Source organism: Oryctolagus cuniculus, chromosome 13 (assembly GCF_051225735.1).
Source record: "Oryctolagus cuniculus isolate XC-2025 breed Fujian yellow rabbit chromosome 13, ASM5122573v1, whole genome shotgun sequence".
Taxonomy (NCBI): Eukaryota; Metazoa; Chordata; class Mammalia; order Lagomorpha; family Leporidae; genus Oryctolagus; species Oryctolagus cuniculus.
The window spans coordinates 69,380,958-69,392,898 of NC_142879.1; the positions used below are offsets into that span (position 1 = coordinate 69,380,958).

General features: G+C 44.4%; 1 protein-coding gene across 26 annotated transcripts in view; it reads left to right on the forward strand.

The window, feature by feature from the left end:
- Positions 1–10,362, forward strand: part of BEND7 (BEN domain containing 7) — a 98,059-nt gene extending 87,697 nt beyond the window's left edge. For 5 of the 26 annotated variants that reach the window (XR_016219106.1, XR_016219109.1, XM_089311727.1 and 2 more), the window contains 3 exons: positions 4,495–4,545; positions 7,643–7,693; positions 8,156–10,362. Coding sequence is in view for 14 of the 26 variants with exons in the window: in XM_089311727.1 (XP_089167853.1) it covers positions 4,495–4,545; positions 7,643–7,693; positions 8,156–8,217 (164 nt within the window). In the remaining 12 variants the exon portion in view is untranslated. Of the gene's footprint in view, positions 1–4,491; positions 4,546–6,146; positions 7,694–8,155 lie in introns of those variants that run through there. The other 21 variants (XR_016219103.1, XR_016219108.1, XR_016219112.1 and 18 more) reach the window with 12 other exon arrangements.
- The last annotated feature ends 1,579 nt before the right edge of the window (positions 10,363–11,941 follow it).

The following is an 11,941-nucleotide window of genomic DNA, read 5'->3' on the forward strand; positions in this document are numbered from 1 at the left end:
ATAGAAAGAGGAGCAGCTGGGACACGACAATGGGCACCCGTATGGGATGCTGGCACCACAGGCAGAGGCTTAGCCTACTACGCCACAGTGCTGGCCCTGGTGAGCACATTTCTTAACCATCTTGGCATTTCTGTTAATCATGCACATCACCAATGCTCATTCTCCCCCCTATTTGCCTGGTTCTCCAGAATGGCCCCCAAGCCCTGCCTTTCTTGGAGGCCTCCTCGCCCAGGAGAGTGTCCACTCCTGTACTACAGGCATCAGGATACTGGACTTAGCACATTTTAACTTCAGACCATCAGCTTCCAAGAACCTGCCGGATACTCGTGGTTGGCGCCTTGGCACTTCTCTCCCATGTGTGTAGTAGCATCTGTTAGCACCTGAGAAGAGAAGGCCAAACCTTGCTCTTCCCAGGCATACAGACCAAAACAAGCCAAGTGCACCAGCAAAGACCTGCCAAGGACAGAGTGTCTCCTGATTTTGTCAAGTCACTTCCTTCTCCTTGAGTAGCGCAAAAGCAGGACCCAGCAAACTGAAACCAGGGCCACTGGCATGTCCCATGGGACACTGATGGAAACTAAGAGTCCTGGACCCATAATACTCCTTGCCCTCTCACTTTCTGTCTCGATTAGTTCTGGTCTAAATGATAATGCCAACAGCGTTTCATGGATACGCCACAACTTCAACCTTGTCTCGTCTATGACTCAGTTCCTGGAATTAGATCTAGACGCTGACTGTGAGTGGGCAAACTAATTAGCTCCCAGGTCAAGGAAGTCCACAGGGCCTCGAGGAAGAAGGAGTGCCCAGCATGGATCTGAGAGGTCGTTAGCCGAGTCCAGATAGAAACTCACCGGGAGCGTTCATCACGTGTGGCCATTTTTTCCTATAACTAGAATGATTCTTATCCTGTGTGGATTTTTATTGTTTTCATTTGATTATTTCCTGGAGCTGAAATCACAATTTATTATTTGTGTTAGATCTGAGCGTAAAGCTGTCACTGCTATTAAATTTTTATTGGACTTGCTCAATCTTTTCTGAATTTTACAACTTGATTATCACCACAGAAGAAAGATTGTGAGCTTGTTGTTACAGACAAATGTTATAATTAAATTTAAATAACAGTGATGTCCTTCATCTCTGACACTTCACTCCTATTCAGCTTATGCTGATTTATATTTAATGATGTGTGTGTGTGTGTATCTTTGGCTGTATATGTTTTGTTCTTACTAATGCATATAATAGTATAAGCCTATTTTTAAAAAGGATAGCTGAATTAAAGAGGGAACATTAACTTATCCCCCAAACTGATTTTTGAAAAAGAATTACACATGTAAAGTAGAGAAATTTAATAAAGTATAAAATGAACTAAAACGTCAAGATTTTTAAAAATGAGCAAATAATTATCCTTGTGATGTATGCACTATTAATAGCAAAAAGATTAGGAGTGCAGACTTTTTTTTTAAAGACTTATTTATTTACTTGAAAGTACAGAAAGGGGGAGAGAGAGAGGGTTTCCATCCACTGGTTCACTCCCCAAATGGCTGCAATGGCCAGAGCTGAGCCAACCTGGAGCCAAGAGCCAGGAGCTTCTTCCAGGTCTCCCACATGGGTGTAGGGGCCCAAGGACTTGGTCCATCTTCTACTGCTTTCCCAGGCCATAGCACAGAGCTGGATTGGAAGTGGAGCAGCTGGGACTTGAACCGGCACCCATATGGGATGCCAGCACTGCAAGCAGTGGCTTTACCTGCGCTGGCCCCAGGAGTGCAAACTTTTAAAGCGACTCACATCCCTGGCACTCCCCCTTCCTAGCTCTGTAAGTGTGGGTGTTTCGCAATCTCTTCATCTCTCAGTTTCCTCATTTGGTAAAATAAGCATGAAATAAAACAGACCTACCTTGTGGGGATTTCCAAAGTTGAAATGACATGTTGCTTGCCAAGTACTCAGAAAATGGTAAGCATCTAACAGTGGCAGCTTTCATTGGTGGTGTCAAGTTTCATTATGATTATTATTGTGGAAGAATGTTTAAAATTCCAGGCTATGAGAGAAGTTCCATGTAGAGCATTCCGACAGTTTGAATATGACTTGGCCCCAGAGGTCGTGTAGGACTTTCAAGCCCAGAGTCCTAAGATGCTGGCGATGCGAGAGTGGAAACTTAATCAATTACAGTGTCTAGGGGGTGGGACGTAACAGGAGCGTGCTCTTGGATGGCAGTTACAAAGGCCTGGGCTTTGCTTCCTGGCTCACTCTGTGATCCTCCCTCTGCTTGCATTCCATTCACCTGCCGCCCTCACCAGAGGCCAGGCCAGTGAGGCTGCCCAGACTTGGAGAACCTTCGAAGCTGTGAGCTAAATAAACCTTTTTTCTCTCTTTCTCTCTCTTTTTTTAAAGATTTATTTATTTATTTGAAAGGCAGAGAGAGAGAGAGAGAATCTTCTATCCAATGCTTCACTCCCCAGATGGCTGCAATGGCCAGAGCTGTGCCCATCGGAAGCCAGGAGCCAGGAGCTTCTTCTTGGTCTTGCACACGGGTGCAGGGGCCCAAGGACTTGGTCCATCTTCTACTGCTTTCCCAGGCCATAGCAGAGAGCTGGATCAGAAGTAGAGCAGCTGGGACTTGAACCGGCACCCATATGGGATGCTGGCACTGCAGACAGCTGCTTTACCTGCTGGGCCACAGCACCAGCCCCCACCTTTTCTCTTTACAGTTCCCTCAGCTATGCTGTTATAGTAATGAAAAGCTAATACAATCATCTACCTGTTCAAATTCACTCAAACCAATTAGAAGAAAATGTTTTCTAAATATAAAATTAACATTACTTGTAAAACATGTACTATAATTTAAAACTGCAAAGAATAAAATTTAAAATACCTAAAGCTTTTCCTCCACAGTGAAACACAATTACACAATTCAGTTTTTTTATTGTTTAAAGTATATCAACTTCATGCATTTCATATATACAAATTTAGGAACAGAGTGATTCTTCCCACCCTACCCCCCTCCTCCCTGCCCATACTCCCACCCTTCATCTTCCTCCCCCTCCTCTTCCCACTCTTGATTTTTACAAAGACCTATTTTCAGTTAACTTTATACTCATAAGATTAACCCTACGCTAAGTAAAGAGTTCAACAAATGTTATGAAGAAAAAAAAAACACAGTCACAAAATTCTATCATGCGGTTTATTATTTGACATGAACATGTTTCCTAGTATGTATTCATCTACAACCTCATTTTTAGCAGTTTCTACTCTTGTTCCCCCAAAACTGGTTTAGAATATCCCATGTCTTCCCTTCATGGTGACTCTGACTGGTCTACAGAGAATAGGTCTTTCAGTAGGGCCAGTGTGTATCCGCCTGAAGACAAGACCTTAGAGGACAAAGCATCTGGGGAAAGGTTTGACCATTTCTGGCCACATGGAAGCCCTCTTCCAAGCAACAACAACAAAAGGGGCAGTATTCGCTTGCTTTCCGGTGGTTCTCACGTTCCTGTGTAGGATCAGAGAACTTCCAAAGGGGACCCTGGCCCTGGGACGTAGCAGGTGCCATCAGTTATCTCCGTGGCTGTGATGCAGTGTTTCTCCCTGTCCCCCGCAGGTTAGGGGGGACTCACAGGCACGCCATTTATCAGGAGACTTAAACGTCCTCTTTTGTTAGCATTTAGCCTAAGATTTTTGGTGACTCCTAAGGAGATTGAAATGTATATCAGAAAGGAGCAAAAGTTTGCATTTTTAAAGCAGAAATGAAGAACCTGAGGGCAGGCCTCGTGGCACAGACTCCCACATCCCACACTGGACTGCCAGTTCGCACTTCCAGTCAGCTTCGTGCTAATGCATGCTGAGAGGCAGTGGATGAGGGCCCAAGTACTTGCCACCTACATGGGAGACCCAGATGGAGTTCTGGGCTCCTGGCTTCTGCCTGGCAGAACCCTGGCCATTGTAACCATTTCAGGATTGAACCACTGCATGGAAGAGCAAGATGCTTGCTCAAATGAAATGGTTTTAAAATATATATGAAAAAAGAAAAGAAACATGCATTTCCTCTTTATGCCCACATTAGATTGGCAGCTGTAGGATCGGGATTTTCAGTCTTCTTAGGGTTTCCCACAGCTGTGTGTCAGGAGTGGTTGTGGGAATGACACATGGAATTCACTGACCTGCACACCTTCAATGACTACATCCAACAGTCCACCTCGGAGGCAGTCGGATGTTTAAGTCTACGTAAACAAGGAAAAACGAACTGAAATCCTTACTGACAGAATAAGGATTCTGATGTTAAAAAATGAATTTTAATACAGGGAAATTGATTTTATATCACTGTCATCATCAAAAGTATTTAAATGATGATACTAAAATCTGGAATGTGAACCAGCTGAAGCTGAAGAGAGAGCAAGACACTGTTGTGTATCCTGGAGTCTTTAAATTGTATTACTGTATTCAGTAAAATGAATGTGCTCCCTGAAACTAATGAGATTTGTGTTTTCTGCTTGTAACCAGCAGAGGTGGCTGACGGTGATGAAAGGCTGGACAGCATTTCTCTACCACCAACAGGTAAAACACATTTACATTTTCATCACCCGCTGCCAAATGCAGCCACAACAATATTTGCATTGAAAATGCTTGTAACATTAGACACGCAGATGCTTGAGCACACTGCTGCTGTAACAGACCCAGGCCTCCTCAGCAGAGCTTCCCAAGCCCTGTGTTCAGAGGGTTGTTTTTTTTTTTTTTTAACATGTAATATAAGAAGCATGGAATGTTGTATTTTTCTTACATTCTGCTTCCTAGTCTTAAAAATCTCAGAAGAACAGATCCTAAGAGCTTCGTATTACAACATGTTGATTCCTTAAGCCTTTAAACATTAAAAATTATTTTAACACGAAGTGAAATTTCACTTTAGAATGAGAATCGTGCATTTCGTGTGATGACATGCATGCTTTTTCTGTCTTCTCCCACTTCTTCCAAAAGGCCTCCAACAGGCGATCGGTTCTTTCTATGCTGGATACCCAGTGACTCTTGAGTTTTAATTGAGTGATTAAATAAAGCAGTCCATCCAGCGTGAGTGACACATTCCCGGGACTGTTAACCAGAGCAGCCAAATACAAGCTTACATTGGTGCCTTTGCTACACAATTGTGTTAAACTACAGACAGAATTCTGATTTGACATTATTCAGCTCTCACGTAATAACTCTGGCCCCGGCCTCCTGCCCGTGTGTTGGTCATTTCTGAGAGCAGGAGGAACAGGTGTCTGATCAATGAGCCGTGTGTCAAACAATTTATTCCCTCACTTGGCCTCAGGAATCCTTATTGACTGCCCTTAAAAGAATACCTGACGACTGCCGACAAAATCCAGGCACCCTAAAAAGCCTTCCAACTGAAAAAACCCAACTTGGTGTTTTTTCCTCTAGATTTAGGGTGGTATTTTTTAAATTAAATTCGGCAATTATTAGTGGAGTAACAAAGTGTGAGCAGGTCATGCATTTATTGACAGTACACATCCCAAGATGGCAATGAAAGCAGAGTCCATATGCTGGTGGACGTCAGAGCACCAAGCAACTCTGCCATGTAGATAATGCATTGCTTTCTCGGCCCCACAGTAGCTAAGCAGCAGATCAATGGGCAAATAAATGAAACAAACCACATAGTGCAAAAAGGACCTGCTTGTATCTAGTTCTCAGCCATATATGACCACTACTTAAAAGGGATTTCTCTCCTTGTTTGGCTCTTTCCACATTTGTGAATTAAGAGAATGGAAGCATGAGATCTCTGTTGTTCCTTCCCAATCTGTCAGCCTCTGAATATCAGGACAACGCATTTCCGCCTGATTCTTTTCAGCCCTGGCGTGGAACAGTGGGCTTTTCTAGTTGTGTTTCCTCCCCAGGGTGTCCCTGCTGTCCCCAGCTGCCTCCTGAGCATCCTCCCTTCCTGTCCTTTCTTCTGTCTTACCATGGGGCTCTTTGAAATAATACTTCCACATGTTCCTGTGTGAAGAGGGAAGCAGAGGTGCTTCGGCTGAGAAAAACTGAGCCCAGGGGATGCTGGGACAGCCTCCCGCAACTGAAAAGAGTTGCAAGGACTCTGAGAATGAGAAGGAACTTGAGAGATCCTGTCGTCCAGTCCCTTCTTTTTATCCAGTCCTTTTATTTTACAGGAAAAAAGCCTGAGGTCCAGAAACATTAAATGACTTTCCCAAGGTCTCACAGGCGGCTGATGGCCTGGCCGGAACCCAGGCCCCTCGACTCCCAGCCATTACACCGTAGAGCTTTCTTACACCTAAGCCAAAGCCAGCTTCTCTCTGCATGTTCCCTAGAGAGCCTAAGAGATGACGGATGTGCTAATCCCTTTAGGATTCCATTTCAAGGTCTCACAGTCGCCACAGTGTGCTCCATCAGTCCATCTGCAACTCCCAGCAGCTGGACTTCGTTTCCTTGAGTTTCTGTCTCAAATTTTTCCCAGAACTGTGAGGTAATAATAATAATAATAATAATAATAAAATGGTAGATTGCACCTGCAGGCTTTTTCAGTAGGTTATTGATAGATATTTGATACAGGTTACTAAGGTGTATGATAAAAAAAATTTCTCATTTAGAAAAGGGAAGGAAGTCACAGATTGGTGCTCCAATTTTGCAGTATTAAAATTAAATGATCTTGATAGTCTAGCATGTGTCTTGATTGCCTCTGTAAAACTAAAATCCCCACCTCAGTCAACTGCTTTGAACGCAGTGTTGCTGCTAAGACCCTGCCCTTCCGCGTGCCCAAGACCATGCCGGTGGGGGGATGCACCTCTCTAGCAGTGTGGGCCAAAGACGACAGTCGGTCCTTCAGAAGTTCCAATGATGCCTTCATTACCTTCCCAAGGCCTTTACTGTTCCTTCCAGGACTTGTGTTGGGGAGGGGTGAGGGAATGGTGTCAAGTGCTTCTGTGAGCTAGAAGTGGCCAGGGCAGGGTTCCATCAGGCAGTCCAGTGACCTTGGTTTCAGCTCACTACATTTGCCTCCCATTTGTCTATTTTTAACAAAAATGGGCAAAAAAATATGACTGGGAAGGAACATGTTTACCTTGCGTATGGTCCCTCAACCTCGTTCCATGGACCTTTTTTGAACAACTGGCAGGAGTCGGCGCGGTGTTAGGGTCTGCTGTTCAGATGCCTGCCCACAGGTGTGACAGGCAGCAGCAGGTGCACGGATGCTGTGTGCAGGTGTAGAGAGAGGACCTGGACAATGAAGAACGCCACCGAGAATGTGGGAACAATTTGCGTTTTTAAAAAAAAGTATGGAGAAAGTTAAAATTGAAACAGTGCTTTCTAAAATTTAAAATGTGGCTTCTGAATTTGAAGTAGGGTGATGTGCATTTTGGCTTAGCCATTTTTGTCATAACTGGCATTCTTTTACATACTTACCCTTGTAAAAATGAATAAAGGTATAAAAAAGAGGCACTAAACTAATTTTACCACCCAGAGACAACTATTACTGAGGGTTTTTTTTTTCACCAGACTTTTCTATATTTCTATTGTTTCTTTATACGATGAAGGTCAAATACATACGATTTTGTTTCCTGAGACTTTGGGTTTTTACCCAGCAAGCATTTTTCCATCTTACTACAAATCTTCATCCACATTACTAGTTGTGTGATATTCTGTCTTGCAGGTAACTCATATGAAAGTACTTCAGAAAGTTCATGGAAAATGGAATTAGAAGGTAAGTTTATTTTAGTGCAAAAAATTCTTGAAATCCATGCGTAGTTTTTTCATAATGTGCATTTTCCGTGACCTTTACTAAGACCCCTCGTATGCATGAATTTCAAAAATTTTTGCACCAATATACACTTATCTTTGAATTCAGTTTTTTCCACAGATATTTTTGAAGTACCCTTGTATTTTATGTAGCCATTTTCTAGCACTGGCCACTACGTGAGCACATTCTAATAACATATTCCTGGACTTACCTATCAAAAAAAAAATAATAACCGTTGCAAATTTCCCATTCCTGAACTATTCGTTTATCACAGCCAAAGCATTGGCTACAAATTTAGTGACGTTAACACCTGCCTAAAAAGGTCCGCCCTTGCCCAGGACACCTGGCTGCGGCCGTGGTGTCGGAGTGGGTGTGACGCTGCTGAGGGAAGTGGCTCTCCCCTTCACCTTCTTGTCTCTGTTGTAGGTAATGTATTTGACACCAGGAGAGAAAACTCGGAGGACACAGATCCAGGTTTCATTGGCTAGACTCTCATTTAGCACATGTCACTTCCTCTGTTTGAATTTCCTCAGAGATCCACGTAGCATTTCAGGTTCTGCAAAGTGTGGGCGTTCTGTGACCGTCCGAATAGTTCCTGTCATGTCCGAGTACCTTCATAGACTTTTCCTTTGCACCTGTGATAATCAAGCCTCCAGCCTGGCATAAGGTTTCTATAAATCCTTTTTAGGGCTGATTTGCTCCCCTGTAGAAACCCAGCATTTGGTCCAGTTTGAGTCCATTGTCTATTATGAAAAAGCCCTCCTCTTTTCCCTATTTTTATCCAGTGTGAATACAGAGTTTTGAAGCATATTTATTTAATGTAAATTGCTTAGATGCAATATAAAGGAGAATGGCTCTTTCTGAAATTAATTAGACCATCAGCTTCCAAGAAGGAGGAGTTGTTTTGGGAGACAGGAAAGCTCTGACCCATTAGAGGAAATCATTTAGGATGTCAGCACACCCCAGAATAAGCATTCATAATTGAGTAAGTGCGAATGGTACATGAATTCCTAGGAAACAAAAACCTTTCACAGAACTTGTGTCAACACAGTGACAAAATAACTCACTAGAAGAGAAATTCAGAGTAGTCATTATCTACATGGTACCTAAAGACGGTTTGAGCAGATAATCTTAATCAAGTGGCTCAGGGCTTTGGCATTGTGTGGTGACCAGCCACAAATTATGTACTCAACATGTAGTTCATTTGCTGTCTAGTATACCCGCCCTCCACTTTATATAAAGCCAACCTGTGAAAATCTGGATTTATTTTAAAGAGCTATCTTACCACAGGGGTATTTTGTTTTTTAGAAATATTTGCTTCCAGATTTCTTTCTCTAATAAAATGGTGAATTTAAAATACCACTTTGATTTAGAAACACTGCGTTTATACCTCATTTACTGTATAAAGCAAATTGCCTTGAATCTCTGGCACTTAACCTAAAGGTCAAAAATCAGCAAGAGTGAAGTTGGGACTATAGACCCACCAAACGCCAGGGTTAGAAACTGCTGTGCTGGCCGTTAGCCCTTCTCCCCCAGACTTGCTTGCTCACGGGAACTGCACAGGCTGTTGAATCCCACCCCGTGCTCTGCTGTGGAGGAGCCTGAGGAGGGTGAGAGCATGTGGCAGCCCAGGGCCGGGGAACTGGATTTTCTTAGCACCTGTCTGTGGTCCTTGCATCACATTACACTGAAACACTACACCTGGGGCCAGGGGTCTGGGGAGTGACCTGGGCTAACTCACTCTCCCACTGAAGACCCACCAGTGAACACAAGATGATACGAGTCATGCCTGTCTTACGCCAAATGGCTGATCTTAACTGTAGCTTTGTGCAGTCCATCCACCTGCTAGACAGTTCCATCTCATACCTGTGCATCTCTTAACTTCCCTCCGGATGCTGCAAGGAAGGTTCAGAGAAGCTCTGCCCGACCTGTCTTTGGGCATGCCTCCTTTTCCCCTTGTGTCAACCAGTGCTCTGAAGGAGGTCTGCACACCAGGGCTCTTGTTTTGCTGCAGCGTATGTCTTTAAAAATTGTCCTCTCCCTCCCAGAATGGAATACTTCTCCGGGGAATAGGAAGGATGAACGAGTGACCTTTCACTCTGATAACTCTGATGAACATGTGGCTAGTCGAGGCAGAAGCACTGACCTGTGGCTGTGGGTGGGTGAATACGTACCATGAGCCTGCCAGGGCGCGTCCTTCCAAGACGGGAGACAGCCGAGAGCTCCCAGTGCTTGGGGAAGGGTGGGAATCCACCACCTCACAAATATGTGCAGTGGATTTACCAATTGGAAACACATATCAAAACTGTAACAGTAAAATCATATTTTGTAAATTAAAATTGTATTTGTGTTTACTTACTGTGACTACTGTTCAGACTTTATTCAGAAATCCTTTTTATAGGCTTTCGTAGCAAAAAAAATTCCATGTCTATGGGTAATGTCTCAATCTTCTGTATATATGTTTTATTAATATGTAAATATTTAGATTTTTTAAAATTACTATGTTCTTTAAAAAAAGGATCTCAGCACAAGGCTAGCTGTGAAAATGGTGTATAACATTGTGTTGTGATATCAACTCCCGAGATGCTCTTTATGTCCGTTCTGGAAGAGTACAATAAATTACTTTAATTGAATGCATGTGACTCTTGCCTGTGTGCCTGTCTTCCTGTGTTTATGAAGAGAAGTCAATGCTGTTCATTAATTAAAAGGCATTTATTAATACTCTGCTGATCGCCCACAGAAGTTCTATCTCCTTATCAAGTTAATTTTTAAAAAATAAAACACCCTGCACCCTGGATTGCTACCAGAATGAGTGTCTTCCAACACTGGCAGCTCCCAGACCCCGCCTGGCAGTTCAATCAATTACGAGGGCACCTCCCACAGAAACACTTGAGCGTTAAGCACTGAGGTGCTTGGAGCCTAATTTTAAATGAATTAGGTAGCTTTATAATCTTCGCCTAAAAAGGTTAAGCCCTGCTTCTATGGAAACAACACATCAGAAGAACAAATCAATCTTCTTTGATGCAGAGCCACTGCTGAGACGTAATTGCTTTCGTCTGTGAACAGTGGAGGGCGCTGCTCCTCCCTGGGTACCCCACCCTCCCACCTTCCAAAGGTGTGCCCGGCCCCACCGCTTTGAGCAGGTGATGCCCTCGGGCCTGGCATCTGGCGCTCTGGGGTCTTTACCTCCTGGTCTACACAAGGTCTTAAACTTCACGTCAGATGAGCTTGATGAAAAAACTGCATGGGTTTCAGAAATGTTTCTGCACCAGAATGAATATCTTTTGGTTCCATTTTCCATGACTCCTTGAAGTACCCTCCTATTTCTGAGTCCTCATTATGGAGGACCCTGAGCTACGAGCGCTGTGTAAGAAAACTGCCGAACAGGGGGTGGGGCTGGGGGGGGGGTGGAGAAGACCAGCAGGGCCAGTTGCTTGTAAACAAAACAAAAAACCTAAACTACAGCCAACCAGAGTGCATCATGCACCCACACCTCTCTGAAGCTGAGCCTGGCTCCCACCTTCCCTTCCTGCCACACCTCCAGCTTCATGGGGCTCCTTATGTCTGTGAAATTGCCTGCAAGGGGCTCACAGTGTGTTCTTGGTCCAAGGCCCCCAGACTGCCCTGGCCTCCACATGCTGGCACGGGTAGGTGCTTCAAAGGTGCTTGTCTCCCAGCTGCACCAGGTTTCAGCTCCACCACTTACCAAATGCCAACTGCATCAGACATGGCGAGGGGGCAAGGTCTGCTGGCATGACGTTGGGGTACAGAGTTCGGGAGGGCAGTGGCAGGCCCTCCTTCACCCCTAGTGGTTAGGACAGCATCAGCAGGCGCTGAAGCATTTGAGTGAGAGGTCTTTCAGATTCGTTTGTACGTTGACTGCTCTGGCTGAAGGATGGGACATTGATTGCAGAGAGGCAGGCCTAAAGCAAGGAACAGCCGGGGATGAAGAGAACATGGGCAGCTGGGAGTCGTGGCACAGTGGGTTAAACTGATGTTTAACAATGCCAGTATCCCATAGAAGTGCTGGATTGAGTTCCTGCTACTCCACTTCAGATCCAGCTTCCTGCTGATGCACCTGGGAAAGCAGCAGCAGGTGGCCCAAGAACACGGGAGACCCGGATGGAGTTTCAAGCTCCTGGCTTCAGCCCGGCCCGGTCCCAGCTGTTGAGCTGTTTTGGGGAGTGAACCAGCCGATGGAAGATGATGTCC